At 35.8% G+C, this 16245-nt stretch overlaps 1 protein-coding gene across 2 annotated transcripts in view; it reads left to right on the top strand.

The window, feature by feature from the left end:
- LOC6039009 (FH2 domain-containing protein 1) overlaps nucleotides 1–16245 on the top strand; it is a 91920-nt gene that overhangs the window by 49367 nt on the left and 26308 nt on the right. For both annotated transcript variants that reach the window (XM_038266378.1, XM_038266377.1), the window contains exons 3-4: nucleotides 15079–15352; nucleotides 15443–15602. In XM_038266378.1, coding sequence (XP_038122306.1) covers nucleotides 15119–15352; nucleotides 15443–15602 — 394 coding nt within the window. In that variant the 5' untranslated portion in view covers nucleotides 15079–15118. The remainder of the gene's footprint in view (nucleotides 1–15078; nucleotides 15353–15442; nucleotides 15603–16245) is intronic.

Below are 16245 nucleotides of genomic sequence, written 5' to 3'. Positions count from 1 at the left end.
AAATCATCATTAATCAATGATTGCCAACTAGGATGTCAATGATTGTACCACTAAATTATATAAATTCCTTCAGTAGTTTCCAGAAGGCAACAACCGGCACACGCTGATTCATTTTGGTGCAGAAATTCGTAAAAATTGAATTCAATACAGAGCATTTTAGAGTGATGATCAATTTTCTTCGAAAATAATCAACGGCTTCAGCTTAAAATTATCAAAGTGAGCCGAGGTAAGTTAATTGTATAAAAATGTTAAAAAATAGTTTTTTTTTATGGTTTTTGGCAATTTCTATATGACAGACTTGATTTTTCATTCTCGAAAATATTTTTACCGGAAAGATCGTCCAATTTCCCATAAGTTTGTCTTTGACCACATTTTAATTGGATGTATGGGATTACAGATATAAGCTAATTTACTATCCAGATTACTATACTACACTGAAAAAATATTATGTTTTCAGTTATGAGCAATGTAATTAGCATTTAATTTTTAAAATCGCTGTAACTTCACAAGGTACTGACTTAGGACAATGGTCAATATGGAGACTTTTATGTAAAATTGTCTGGAGAATTGACTCTCGTGTTCGGTTTTAGAAAATTTTGATGTTTAGAGCACTTTTGAAAAAAAAAACAGTTTCAGTAAATGATTTTTGTATTTTTTTTGGGTTGCTTCATCCTGCATTTTTCGTGAGTCTTTTAGTAACATCTTAGGCTATTTTCACAAAAAATTTGAACGCAAAAAAAATCGTGAGCTCACCTTCAAATTTGACTTATAAACTTAAAAATCTAAATTGTCATGAAAGTGGCGTGTTTTTTTTCTTCCAGTGTATTTTTTTCGGAAAACCCGTCGAATTTCCTACAAGTTTGTCTTTGACAGCTTTTTGATACGATGCAACGGCTTCAAGATACAGCAATATTTAAATTACGAAATACAAAAATATTTAAAACACTTACGCCCTTCTCAAATGTACACAAAAATGGCTTATATATGCCTAGGATAACATGTCTACAAAGTTTCATTGAAATCGGAGAGAGTCGAGAAAAAAGTGCCTAAATAATTCCTGTTTTGGGCTGGAATTGCTCTAGAGTAATGATTCAAAATAAAAAAAAAAACAAATTATTTGCTCTACAGCATTGCCTTGGCGTTCTCGATTGCGAGATTCCTACTCGAAACTAAGTGTTCGAAGGCTTGATTGTTGAGGCAATTGCAAACCTCTTTTTACACCTTAGCTTCCATCCACCCCGGGATTAGAACTGACGACCTTTGGATTGTGAGTCCAACTGCCTACCAGCGACTCCACCGAGGCAGGACCCAGGGAGACGACTCCTACACCTGGACTGAGCTATCGACCTAACCCTTTGGGTTAGACCGGGGCCCACATTTACTTCCCCATCCGACGGAAGGCGTGGTCAGACAAATCTCGTCTCGAAAAATGCCACCGGGACCGTCTGGGATCGAACCCAAGCCGACTGGGTGAGAGGCAACCACGCTTACCCCTACACCACGGTTTTAGCATAGCTAATTTGTCAATATAAAAGAAAATTCTTGTTAAAAAAAAAGAAGAATTTAATCTAAAAATCAACACAAAAAAATTTCACAACATCACGAAAAAAAAGCCCCACCAGATTAACCTTCACAATAAATTGCATTGACCGTAAGGTTAACCTCCACCAAACACCGGTCCTACAATGCAATGTTTGTCATTTTTCGCAAGCACCCGTCCACCTCTCTCTCTCTCGTAAAAATCAGCTACAGCAAGCATGCAAAGTACACGTTCCGTTGGGTGTTCAATGAGTAACCGATCAATTTGCGTGCCGTGTGGCAATTTTCACCAATAATCGCCGTATCGGCCCCCTTTTCGGAGAGGTACCTACTGCTACTTCACTCGGACCGTCGTCGTGGAAAACGAGTTCCGTCGCTGTTGTTGCCGACGGGCTCTCTTTCAGGTCTAACTATAAAGAGGTGATCCAGGCCTCGTGGACCGTGTTTGATCAATATTATTCAAGCTGTTTATTGATTTTTTACGACTCATTTTTTTACCTCCCCGGTGTGTGCCCCTCTCACCACATATATTGTATCACTTTGAAGTGATCGCATGTTCATAAAGTTTTTAATTTGATTTAAATGGAGGGCAGAGACATGTTCCTTTCAAGATTTTTTTACGAGAATGCTGGCTTAAGCTCATAAGCCGCTTTTCGATGGGATCAATTATGTTTTTGAAAGCTCTTGAAAGCACCGTGAAGGTCAATTCTCCCCAGCGTCGCACAAAAAAGATCAATTTCATATCTCGAACCCAATCATTAATAGATACCCTGCTGACTGTGCGAAAAGTTCGCAAAAGTGTCGATTCCACGCCGCGAAGTCGTTGCTAATGAGAAACAGATTAATAATGCCGATAAAATTTCGCTACGCCCACGAACAGCAGTAGGGCACCCGCGAAATAAGCTGCAGCTGATTGGTTCCATGGAATCGTCAAGAAATTGTCTCCGCACTGAATTGGCATCAACCGCGAAGCCTCACAAAGCCCCAGCTCCGGAGAGCGGTTATGAATAAATTTGAATCACTAATGAGGGATTAGAACGATCCCACTCACGCGGAGAACCTGTCAACTGAAACAACAAGTTCTTCCAAGAACCGCGCAAACAGGTACCTCTAATTGACCACCGGGGGCCGAACGAACGAACAAACTGAGTAGTGATTCATCGCCTCAGCCACAGAGAGAAAACGATGCGCGTTGATAAATTTCAAACGATCCGCGCGCAGCTCGTTGCGAGACTCGAGACTGATTTATTCTCGCGCGACCAACGGATCGGACCGGGCCTAACCTACAAGGGAAAAATCCTTCGATCTTGAAAACATCGCGCCAAAAAAGGGGCTCTGCGGCTAACGAGATGATGATGGGGACGCGATGACAACGTTGTTGGCGCGTCGTTCTCGGCAAGTGGATTGCGACTGGAAAAAAATCTGAGCATTCGTGATGTACTGGCTTCCTGCTGAAAACATCTGAACGTGGTGAAAAATTTGCGAAAAAGGGAGTTTTGACAAGAATAAATTTTTGGTGCTTAAAAAAAATTAAAAAAAAATTTAAAAAACTAAAAAATTGAAGAATTTTAATAATTATAAGAATTATAAGAATTTTAGGATTTTTAAGAATTTCAAGAATTTAAAGAATTTTAATAATTTTAATAATTTTAAGAATTTTAAGAATTTTAAGAATTTTAAGAATTTTAAGAATTTTAAGAATTTTAAGAATTTTAAGAATTTTAAGAATTTTAAGAATTTTAAGAATTTTAAGAATTTTAAGAATTTTAAGAATTTTAAGAATTTTAAGAATTTTAAGAATTTTAAGAATTTTAAGAATTTTAAGAATTTTAAGAATTTTAAGAATTTTAAGAATTTTAAGAATTTTAAGAATTTTAAGAATTTTAAGAATTTTAAGAATTTTAAGAATTTTAAGAATTTTAAGAATTTTAAGAATTTTAAGAATTTTAAGAATTTTAAGAATTTTAAGAATTTTAAGAATTTTAAGAATTTTAAGAATTTTAAGAATTTTAAGAATTTTAAGAATTTTAAGAATTTTAAGAATTTTAAGAATTTTAAGAATTTTAAGAATTTTAAGAATTTTAAGAATTTTAAGAATTTTAAGAATTTTAAGAATTTTATGAATTTTAAAAATTTTAAGAATTTTAAGAATTTTAAGAATTTTAAGAATTTTAAGAATTTTAAGAATTTTAAGAATTTTAAGAATTTTAAGAATTTTAAGAATTTTAAGAATTTTAAGAATTTTAAGAATTTTAAGAATTTTAAGAATTTTAAGAATTTTAAGAATTTTAAGAATTTTAAGAATTTTAAGAATTTTAAGAATTTTAAGAATTTTAAGAATTTTAAGAATTTTAAGAATTTTAAGAATTTTAAGAATTTTAAGAATTTTAAGAATTTTAAGAATTTTAAGAATTTTAAGAATTTTAAGAATTTTAAGAATTTTAAAATTTTAAAAATTTTAAGAATTTTAAGAATTTTAAGAATTTTAAGAATTTTAAGAATTTTAAGAATTTTAAGAATTTTAAGAATTTTAAGAATTTTAAGAATTTTAAGAATTTTAAGAATTTTAAGAATTTTAAGAATTTTAAGAATTTTAAGAATTTTAAGAATTTTAAAATTTTTAAAATTTTTAAGAATTTTAAGAATTTTAAGAATTTTAAGAATTTTAAGAATTTTAAGAATTTTAAGAATTTTAGGAATTTTAAGAATTTTAAGAATTTCAAAAACTTTAAGAATTTTAAGAATTTTAAAATTTTTAAAAATTTTAGGAATTTTAAGAATTTTAAGAATTTTAAGAATTTTAAGAATTTTAAGAATTTTAAGAATTTTAAGAATTTTAAGAATTTTAAGAATTTTAAGAATTTTTAGAATTTTAAGAATTTTAAGAATTTTAAGAATTTTAAGGATTTTAAGAATTTTAAGTATTTTAAGAATTTTAAGAATTTTAAAATTTTTAAAATTTTTAGGAATTTTAAGAATTTTAAGAATTTTGAGAATTTTAAAAATTTTAAGAATTTTAAGAATTTTAAGAATTTTAAGAATTTTAAGAATTTTAAGAATTTTAAGAATTTTAAGAATTTTAAGAATTTTAAGAATTTTAAGAATTTTAAGAATTTTAAGAATTTTAAGAATTTTAAGAATTTTAAGAATTTTAAGAATTTTAAGAATTTTAAAAATTTTGAAAATTTTAAGAATTTTAAGAATTTTAAGAATTTTAAGAATTTTAAGAATTTTAAGAATTTTAAGAATTTTAAGAATTTTAAGAATTTTAAGAATTTTAAGAATTTTAAGAATTTTAAGAATTTTAAGAATTTTAAGAATTTTAAGAATTTTAAGAATTTTAAGAATTTTAAGAATTTTAAGAATTTTAAGAATTTTAAGAATTTTAAGAATTTTAGGAATTTTAAGAATTTTAAGAATTTTAAGAATTTTAAAAAATTTAAGAATTTTAAGAATTTTAAGAATTTTAAGAATTTTAAGAATTTTAAGTATTTTAAGAATTTGAAGAATTTTCAATAAAATCAGGATTTATATGGTTTATTCTCTCGCAAGAAGGCAACACTTTTTCTGAAATTTATTTTCCACATCATAGCCCACGACCACGATTCTTTAAATTCAAAAATCAAAGTGATTTTTTATGGAAAACATGGCATGGTAAAAAAATACTTTAAAAATTTTGGAATAAAGACTATCATTTTAGCATAATTTGTTTTTTTATAACCCTTCTTAACCGTTTCATGCTACCAGAGTAATTGGTATCTTTTAGATAGGAGGAGGTATGTTTCAAATAACGTAAACAAATATTATTAAATCTAAAATCCAGACTCGATTATCCAAAGTTTCGATTATCCGAGGTGTCGATTATCCAAAGGTTTGTATGGGACTTCTGATAATCGAATCACGATAAAAAAAATGTTTTCATATTTTTTTCCTCACTTTCAGCATCACATTCGAATTCTGTGTCCCTATTTTATGCAAATTTGAATGGTTGATTGCCTTTAAACTAATAAGTATTTGTTTGCAATATTTCAGCGCCTCCATTTTGGCTGAGAATTTGGATTAAAAAATTCTAAATCACTTTTGAGTATTTTATGGGCCAACAATCAAAAAGGCTTGAGGTCAACAATAAAAAAAAAAATATTTTTTTTCTATTATCCGAAGTTTCGATTATCAGAAGTAATATTTTTCGAGGCCTTCGGATAATCGATTCTGGACTATATTAGATCTACAAAATTTGTCGACATTTAAAACTTGTTAAAATTAACTTTATTACGACGACATTTACGATCAAGGTTGTCGCAATCTGCAAAAATCCAACCACTTGGGGAATTTCCCAACGCCACATTAAGGTGTTCAGAACTATTTATCACTCCCCAGCGAGCGCGTGTACTTTGGCTATATTTGCCCAAGTCACAAGGAATTTGCATAATTTGTGAACCAGCGCGCTGTTACTAATCTGACCTCAACCAGAGTGTTAGATGTCGAGTTTGCGCTGTTATGTTTGTTTACTGGATCACGCTGCAAGTCGCTCGACGGCCAAGTGTCAAGGGAAATATTTGGATTGCAATTTTAATTTCACTACCTCCCCCACCTTCCCCCCTCGTGTGTGATACCTCGATGAGATGTAGATCGAAAGCCTGTTATTCATTCCGACAGCAACTGGTGGCGCTGGCCCGGCACTTGGTGAGAGACAAACGGACAGATCGTTCTAAATGCCATGTGCAGTGCAGTGCAGTGTGCATGTCCTGGGCGACCGTTATTAGGCTCTGCAAAGCCCTAGCTCTCTAAACGGATTGCAAATAAATCATTTCAAGTATGTGAGATATTTGTTCAGTTGCGTGTTATTGCCGCTGGGGGATGTTTGTGGCACACCGTGGCGAAAAAGGGTCTCCCAGAACAAGACACCTGCCTGAGTGCTGACCCAAGACCCAGCAGCGGCAGCAGGTGAGTGAAATGAATTATTTCGTTCTTCCATGAATTGATTTGCTCAGCAGCTGTGTACGACTTAATCAAGCACAATCCACCCGCTAGATTTCAACACAGCCGATTGATTCGGCGGCCGTTGCTCGAGATTTCGCAAACCTTGGGGTTCAAGGCAACTTTGTAGCACCCGTATTCTAATAGTGATTTATTACACCCGACTGGGTGCATTTCTTCACACGTGCGGAGCGCGCGCGAGGATTAGGCAAGTACATATTTTTAAATGTGTCACTTGCTTAATTTTTCACACGAATCCGCACCTGAGACAGCCCGTCATAAGCCTCTAATCACCCAATTAATGACTTCATTAGACCTGTTGGTCAGTCACCCGAGAAGCCACCCAGCATCATGTTTTACGGTGCGGCCCGCATATTTCGGCACGCTGCATCCACTTTGAGATATCTGAGCCTAAACCGAGCTGACGGTGTCCAATTAGTCTTGAAACCCGATCCCAACTCACGATCTCCGCGCCATCATCATGTCCCCGCGGGGCTTAAACAAACCGCATCTCGGCAAACACCCTGCCCGAGACTCTGGGGTTCGGGGTTGATATCGGATCGCCGGTGCGGCGGCGGTGGCAACACGTGCTACGACGACGATCACGGTGTGTAACGCAGAAACCAAAACCACGCAAAAACGAATCTACCGCAGCTAACAGAAGATATCGGTTTGAGGAGGTTGTGTCGCGCAACAAAGGCTATGCAACAAAGGGGTGAGATGTGACATGTTGCAGAGGTTCTCGCGACGGAGCTGAGCAACATTGTTGTGGAATTTAAATTATTTTGATTGTTACCGGTTTGCTTGGAAAACCAAGTACACAGCAAATAATGTAGTAATCCAGCTGTGTGTAAAAGGCCTGGGTGTAAAATAAGTTTTGCATTATTTTATGCAATTTTATGTGATTTTACACCCTAAAATAGGTAGCCCATCAGAAACCTACTTGACCGAAATGTCAAGCTCATATATGCATTTATCCTTACAATTTTAAATCGGTCTGATGGCCGAGTGAGCTAAGGCGCCAGTCCTTCCTGTTGGTGCTGGGATTGAATCCCGGCGGTTGCAACTTTTTTTTGTGTTTGCAAAAATTGTACATGCAGTGTGTAATATTAAGTGTTTACTTTGACGAAGGTGATGTGCATGCTTTTGCATGCGATTTTACCATCGGATTTTTTGCTGTGTAAGTCAACTAGTGGATTGCGTGTACTATAAGAAGAGCAATTCTCTGAGAGTTCGGTCATTCGATTTTTTTGTATTTTTTAATCTGGCTGAAACTTTTTTGGTGCCTCCGGTATGCCCAAAGAAGCCATTTTGCATCATTAGTTTGTCCATATAAATTTCCATACAAATTTGGCAGCTGTCCACACAAAAATGATATATGAAAATTCAAAAATCTGTATCTTTTGAAGGAATTTTTTGATCGATTTGGTGTCTTCGGCAAAGTTGTAGGTATGGATAAGGACTACACTGAAAAAAATGATACACGTTAAAAAAATTTGTGATTTTTAATTTAACTTTTTGTCACTAAAACTTGATTTGCAAAAAAAACACTATTTTTATTTTTTTTTATATGTTTTAGGGGACAACTTTTCACAAATTTCCAGGTTGTGCAAAAAATCTTTGACCGAGTTATGAATTTTCGAAAAAATCGAAATATTGATCGCAAAAAAATGTCAACTTCATTTTTCGATGTAAAATCAAATTTGCAATGAAAAAGTACTTTGGTGAAATTTTCATAAAGTGCACCGTTTTCAAGTTATAGTCATTTTTAGGTAAACTTTTTGAAAATAGTAGCAGTTTTCCATTTTTTTAATTAGCGCACATGTTTGCCCACTTCTGAAAAAAATATTTTTGAAAGGCTGAGAAAATTCTCTATATTTTGCTTTTTTGAACTTTGTTGATACGACCTTTAGTTGCTGAGATATTGCCATTCAAAGGTTTAAAAAGCAGTAAAATTGATGTTTTTGACCTTTTCTAACGTCGATATCTCAGCAACTAATGGTCCGATTTTCAATGCTAAAACATGAAACATTCGTGAAATTTTCCGATCTTTTCGAAAAAAATATTTTTATTTTTTGTTATCAAGACTAACATTTCAAAAAGGCGTAATATTGAATGTTTGACCCTTTTGAAATGTTAGTTTTGATTTGAAAATTTTAAAAATATTGTTTTCGGACAGATCGGAAAATTTCACGAATGTTAGGAGATACATGGTTTTTAGAGTCTACTATCCATTTTTTTTTTATTTTGTCTGGTTTTAAATAAGCAAACCGTGAACTGTTATGTTTTTTTGCCTTTTTTATTTTTTGGCCAATAAAAATGTATGGTTAAACCTTTAAAAATATTTGAAAGTACTTTTTTAAATTAGTTTTTTTTTAGATGCTCCCATTTAGAAGCAAGATACGATTGTTGAGAGTAGAAATATCATCATCGATAGTTGTAGTCATGAAAAGTTTATATTACAGTTCTGTACCATTCTGTACCATTAGGTCAGCGGTTGGAATGCCCCAACCAGTTTCGCAAACATTAGCAAACCGTTAACAATCCAGCCGCAACACCATTCTGACTCCCATTCGAGAGGAATCCTATGAGGCAACAGTAGTTGCTGTTATGTAAACGAAGTGCGTGCACACACACACCCAATACCTGTCCTGTCCCGGTCCACGCGGAAGAGGTCGCAGGACAAGTTGTCAATTGTTTACCTTTCCTCGGGGCACACCACACGGAGGACAGGCCCTTTTGTTGAAGAGGTGTGCAAACTATCGGACCGCGCGTGGACAACCCCGCCGTTTTCTAGGGCTCTTCGACAGCCCCCAAGACGACGAATGGGTGATCAAGTCCGAGATAAACGACCCAACTCTGCACGACGAAAGGGAGGGTCTCCTCATCGCACAGACACACACCATTAGTAATAAGGGAGTAAGGCACGACACAAAGTGTGCATAAATACGACTCTCACTTTCGGTAAGCCTCTTCTCGCCGTGGAAATGCGCGGGGGGTGGAACTAGATAACGTAATGACGTGTAAGTGAGGGTTTGTTTACGTTTGTGCAGCAGCACACTTGTGCAGATTATGCATGCGCAGAGTGCGGGCTGTTTTTGTTTTAGGCGATGGAATTTATGGCTCTTTTATGCTTAGTCCGGCACGCCCCCACTCGTGTTTTTTTTTTTTTTTTGTTTTTGTGTGCACAATGTATTTTTTTCTGCGATGGGTGCTCTTCTGGGAACGGACGAACGGAGGTGTGCTTTTATGTGCCCTTAAGCACGATCGACGAGGGCGAATTTGAGGGCACTCGAAGGGTTTGATGGGTTACTAATTTAGGCAATGCGGCTGAAGTTTGGTATGGCGATTGTTCACGCTCCATACAAAAAAGATTTTTTTTGTATGGACAATTGTCAACGTGGGGGAGGGGGGGGGGGGGTTGAGATTTCTAAAAATGTGTCCACGTGGTTTGTGGATGGTCCCATTAAGAAATTACGAGAGTATCGTATCGTATTTTTACTTATCCATCTTCCTTAGACGAGAAACATTACTCTGAAAAAAATGGCTTAGCAATTTAACAATAACAGAAGCTCAGCGTTCCACAATACTTGGGTACTAAAATAACAATTATGATTTTATTGATGCTTTCAACCAATAAAGTCAAGTGCGTGTCGCATTCATGCTAAAAATATCCCATAAAGTTGAATAAAACTTTACAATCGTTCAGAAGTGAAGCATGCCACCACACCACACCAAGCAGCAATAAACAAACCATTTGTGGCCGCAGCGTACGAATCATGTCGGAAGTCGAGTGTGACGTGCCGCCACCGATCGTATCCGCGATGATTCCAGGGTGGCGGGGTGACACCAGGGCTTGTCTTAATGACTCATTTGCGGGAAATGCACGCAGTTGTTGGAGTTTTACGGTTCAATCGTTCTGGGTCGATCGATTAAAGCGTTAAGTGGCCTCTTCTTGTTACACCAGCGCAAACAATGCGTTTTCCAAGAAAGTGTGGCTTTAACTAAGTAAGTAATCCATTACGTCCATTAGCGCTCAATCGATGGATGTGTTAAGCAAGCGATCCATTTTTCATCACAAGTAGATTTTGAGAATATGTCACGGTCACCTGCCAACAGGAGGGTGCCACCCCAATTCGGCATATCTCAATTGCACAATATATTTGTAGGTCTCTTTATCCAATTACATGCCCCAGAGCCCGAGTGTAAAACACGAACAGTACAAGTGTTCATGGGTCGCGTACATCACTCCGAAAAAATCTCCATACCAGTACTGGGGTACTAACGCTCGTGCTACCTACAATTTTGTAACGAGATTATTTTGACACCTACACAAAAAGGTCTTGTACCTTGAACGGTATACATGGGGGAGATCTGGGTGTAACCTTAAGCTTCTTAGCTTGGCCGCAAGATCGCGATGTGAATTGTGTATGTCTCTCTCGTTTAGCCGTTGCTAAGCCACGCGGAGATATGTCCACCGAGATTCCAGCGATCGTGGGTACACTGTAAAAAATAAGTTATGTAAAACGTATTTTTGAAACATTCATGATAGATACCTCACTTTTTTAGGAAAATGTAGTAACAAAAATAATTAGAAAATAATTTCAGACATTTTTTTCCGTGTATACCGTCATCGTGGATCGCCGTGCATATTTACACTGATCACGCACGCACCTTTGCGCCGTCGTTGGCAGGCAGGGCGTGAGGTCAACAATTGGTCGGTAGCGACATGCAGCAAATAAATTGTTGAACAAACCAACACAAACTGGGATGAAGATGTCAATTGAGCTTTTTTGGGGGTTGAAAGCAACAGGTGTCTTAATGACTATTTTTTCTTATGAACATTGCTTGCAATATCTCAAAATTTGACATAAACTGGTAGGAAAAAGATCTTCAAAATCAATTTCAATTTAAAGCATCACAATTTACTTAACAAAGTTCAATCGAAACCAGACCCCGAACACAAGTTGACGTTAAAATGTCACTGCTATTGTCGCTTGATTCAATTAAAAATTTAACACATTTTCCTCCTCCTTCATACAATGTATATTTGTCTCAATGAGGGTTTATTGGTGAACGCGCGTCGCTTGTCCCGGAACTGAACCCCGCGGGAAGTGACACAGGCGAGTCTCAATCAATCGTCACATTGATGATGTGTCTCTGGTCTGGATATATGAGAAGCATATTCTCCCCTAACCATATGCTGGTTGTTGTTTGATGAGCATCATCGCTCGTTATTCGAGGAAATCTTGTGCCTTTCAAGGCAGAGTTAACACTGTGCCATGGCTGAGTATCGAATGTAGCCGTCTGCTGGGAGGAAAAAAAAAGTGGCGTTTTAATGAATCTGATTAGGATTCTGAGTTCTAGGCGTCTGATACATTGTTATGTATTTTAACTGTTTCTCGGTAGCATAAAACATTTTAGTTTTGATATTGAATTTATAGTTATTGTAAATTGCGTTTTGGTCTGTAACTCGCAGCTGGATTACTACTTTTTTGCTTTTAAAAAAATTGAGCAAAAATCGCGTTTTTCAAAAATGTCCTACTAAATCCGAGAACCTACACATAGAGGATTCTGTGAACGGATCACATTTAACAGAATCTACACAAGAGGAAGGATGCGTGGACATACCGTACTAAACGCTCCAATTTATTGTTTCACCAGATAAAAGATTTGTTAAATGCATATCTTGGTAGCCCTTCATATTTTGTTGGATTGGTTTTATGTTTTGGTTACTAACGATTAGTTGGTGCACACTTTGATAGTTCTTTTTTTTATTACAACTTCCGAGATCTTTTTTGCCTTTCTCACTGAAGTAAGGCTATAATTCTGTTTTAAAAATTAAAATGAACTTTTAACAGAAAGCTCGCAGACCCACCTTTTGACTCAGAATTCAAAACTGAACAAATTTCTATCTGCCTGTGTGTATGCGTGTAAATGTGTAACCAACATTATCACTCAATGTACCATGCTTCTCCATCGTAATGAAATCGCAATACATTTAGCTGGAGACGCATGGTGATTTACATTCAATTAATGTAGCAAATTCCAATATTTTATTCTTTTCAAAAAAAATCTCAGAATTCTGTAAATGTATATTTACGATTGTTGGATTTTTACGTAAACCATCTTGAAAAATCATTATCATTTTGGTCTGGATATTCATTTTAGAATTAAATATCGTTCGAATAATTTCGTTACAAAAAATCATTTTATTTTGTTACCCTACCGAACAATCGACAAATGTGTCCCCTCCCCAAGTAACAATAAAACATCATTCAACCTGCTACGCCGGCAGCATCAGAACATCAGAGGTTATGACAGTCCATAATTGCAACTGGAACAAGAACATGACAGAGTGGGGCAGACAATAAAAATAACGCAGAGCGCGAGAGAGATATCCATCAGCCAAGAATCTATACTTGGACGTCGCATTCGCGTTCGCGTTCGTTATTTATTGAATATGTTGGAGCCGGAGCCTCAACTTCTTTGGAACTTTATGGAATCGCACGCGATGCAGCTGCGTTCGAGGGAGGCCGCAGGTGGCGCTCTCGCAAAAAGGGATTGAATTACTGCACTCTTGATTCATTTTTATTTATTATTATTAGCCACTGGCAGTGCTGCCAGTTTTTATTGCTAAATTGATTCCTTTTTCTGCATCTCTTTCACACACAAACAAACGCACGTTATTGGCTGTCATTGTGCCCATTCAAACATTTAGTCGAACATTAATGAAACGATCACGATGCGGTTATTCGCCGTAATGGAAGTGACACGATTTTTCCGGACTCCGCCGCAGTCTGAGCGATGGCCGCCGCGTTGACCTTGCGTGCAACTTTGAGCGCGCCACAAAAAAAGGGGATGTCGCGCGAAATCTTGTGAAGGATAAACACGTTCTATTTAATTAAACTGCGCATATTTGCCAAGCTTGTGTGGTGTTTAGCCTTTTAGCCGACCGATGCCGATGGTTGATTAGCGAATAATTTGCTGATAATAACCCGTCAAATCTAATCAAGTCAATCGGCTACCGATAATCGGTTCGCTAGTAGAGTGGTCTCCCCTCGATCGGAAAACGACATTATTGTTAACATGTTTTGCGTAAGTGCGGGGCCCTTTGGGGATTTAATTGCAGCAACAAACTGGATCAATTAGACCTCGAACCTGAGTCTCTGTGTATGTCAGTTCAGCGCGGTGCCGGCAAATAGAGTTAATCAGTCGGCGATTGATGGTTTGCGTAATGTCGCACTTTGATTGAGCTTAAGCTATGTAAATAAATAAAATACGCCTCGTTTAAATCAATTCCTTGCTTGTTGTTAAAAGTAATTATGACCCATTTCCGTACACCATTTGCTCAAAGACTAGCTTAAGAGCGTTAAAAATGTCATCAATATATGCAAATTATGAGGAATTTTTAAAATTATTAAAATTCTTAAAATTATTAAAATTCTTAAAATTCTTAAAATTCTTAAAATTCTTAAAATTCCTCAAATTCTTAAAATTCTTAAAATTCTTAAAATTCTTAAAATTCTTAAAATTCTTAAAATTCTTAAAATTCTTAAAATTCTTAAAATTCTTAAAATTCTTAAAATTCTTAAAATTCTGAAAATTCTTAAAATTCTTAAAATTCTTAAAATTCTTAAAATTCTTAAAATTCTTAAAATTCTTAAAATTCTTAAAATTCTTAAAATTCTTAAAATTCTTAAAATTCTTAAAATTCTTAAAATTCTTAAAATTCTTAATATTTTTAAAATTCTTAAAATTTTTAAAATTCTTAAAATTCTTAAAATTTTTAAAATTCTTAAAATTCTAAAAATTCTTAAAATTCAACAACAAAAAATAATCACAACTGCATAAATCTACAAATAAATTAAACTTCACAGGGGTTAACTCATATCGATTGTTTTTACACTATCGGACACCATCAGACAAACAAATTATTAGTGTCATGTGGTGATTTGATATCGCGCAATCTTTTCTTCCTCTCGCCCTTAGTGGCTATTGACCACGCATGGCATTTATACTGTGTTGTTATTGTTTGTTTTGACTCAACGCAAGCTTGGAGTATCACTGTGGCGCGAAATTCACAAAATATCACTGTTTCAAGCTTGTGATTTTGTCCCGTGAACGCATCATCGCATCACTGAATGTTTGTTTGTGATTTACAATGTTTATCTGTAGCCACTACACGCCAGCGAATCGATGTCAAGTGGTCATGATCGTATCACTCGGTCGAACCCTTTACCCCTCTTTCACCGTGGATAGTGTCAGAAGAAGTGTGAATGAATCTGATGCCGCCGCCGCCACCATGCGAAACGAATTCAATGATTTATTTATGTTCCATTGACTCGCATACGACGCGGTATCTCTCTGGGCAGCTGGAGTTTCTGTTGTAGATCACGCCATTTGATTAGGACACGGCTATCTCGGCCGCCGGGTTTGGCACCCTTCCCCTACATTTGTCAGTGGGCTTGTTAAAAAAATATCATTCATTCAATTTGACCAGACTCCAAAGGGTCTAGAGCGTTGGCCGCTGTAATAATATTTTTGTTTTCACTTTCACAGATTTCCAAACAGACACGATTGGCTAGAAACCAGAAGAGCCATGACGAACGACAGCAACGGCACCACCGTCACCACGGGTAAATCGGCCAAAATGGACTCCCGGATCGGGCTGGAGTACATCGTGGAGAACAGCGACTACGTCAACAAGCTGGGTCTCGCCCTGGACACGAGCAACGCGACCGTCAAGAAGCAAGTGTTTGAACTGCTGTCCGCACTCTGCGCCTACAGCTCCAACGGGTACAAACGGGCCATCGAAACGCTCGAGTACTACAAGGTACGTTCGACCTTGGCGCAAGCCCTGTTAGTTTGAAACCCTGTAATTTCACTGTTATTTCGTTATTTTCCTCTCGTTTCATGAGCACAGAACATCAAAGGCGAACGGTACAGGCTCAACCTGGTCATCGTGGAGCTGGACAAAGCCCCCTCCGTGGAGTACCAGATCGCACTGCTGGCGTTCATCAACTGTGTGATAATATCGGCGGCCACACTGCAGGATCGGATACGAATGCGAAATGAGTTTATAGGTGAGTGGTATGGGTTTGGTGTTACATTAAAATAGTTTTAAAAAATGTGTTTTTCAAAAATGCAAAACTTTTAAAAGGAAATCTTTTTCCAAGATACAGAATACAGATTTTCAAATATTTACATACCATTTTGTATGGACAGTGTCTAAATATGTGTAAAGACTTGTAAGGACAAACCAATTATGCAAAATCTTCGATATCCTTTCTAGCTCGATGAATCCCTTTCTCGATGGTCCTTTTTATTTAAATTTGCGGTAGTTGTCGTTTTGCGATACGGAGGTTTATGGAGAGTTTGACATTCATTTGTTTTGTTTACATAGCCGGAACATTAGTTCCCATTATATCGGTTATCAAAAAACTTATTGAGCTTATTGAGCAACGCTGAGAAAATTTCATTTTTCATCTTCTTTACATGACCGTATCTTTACAACCAAAGATCGAATCAACAACGTTAAAAAACACAAAATAAAGGCTTTTTCAAAAATATTTTTGTCAAAAATGCATCAGCTCCAGCATTTTTTTAAGAAAAAAGTTGCACTTAATCAAAATTTCACTTAAGAAATGTTTTGATTGCAAAATAAATTGTACATAAAAAATACATTAACTTTTTTATACATTTTTAGATTTTTTTTTTCAAATTTCT

This window comes from Culex quinquefasciatus, chromosome 3, assembly GCF_015732765.1.
Source record: "Culex quinquefasciatus strain JHB chromosome 3, VPISU_Cqui_1.0_pri_paternal, whole genome shotgun sequence".
In the NCBI taxonomy this organism is placed as follows: Eukaryota; Metazoa; Arthropoda; class Insecta; order Diptera; family Culicidae; genus Culex; species Culex quinquefasciatus.
This window is presented reverse-complemented; position numbering and strand designations above follow the sequence as displayed.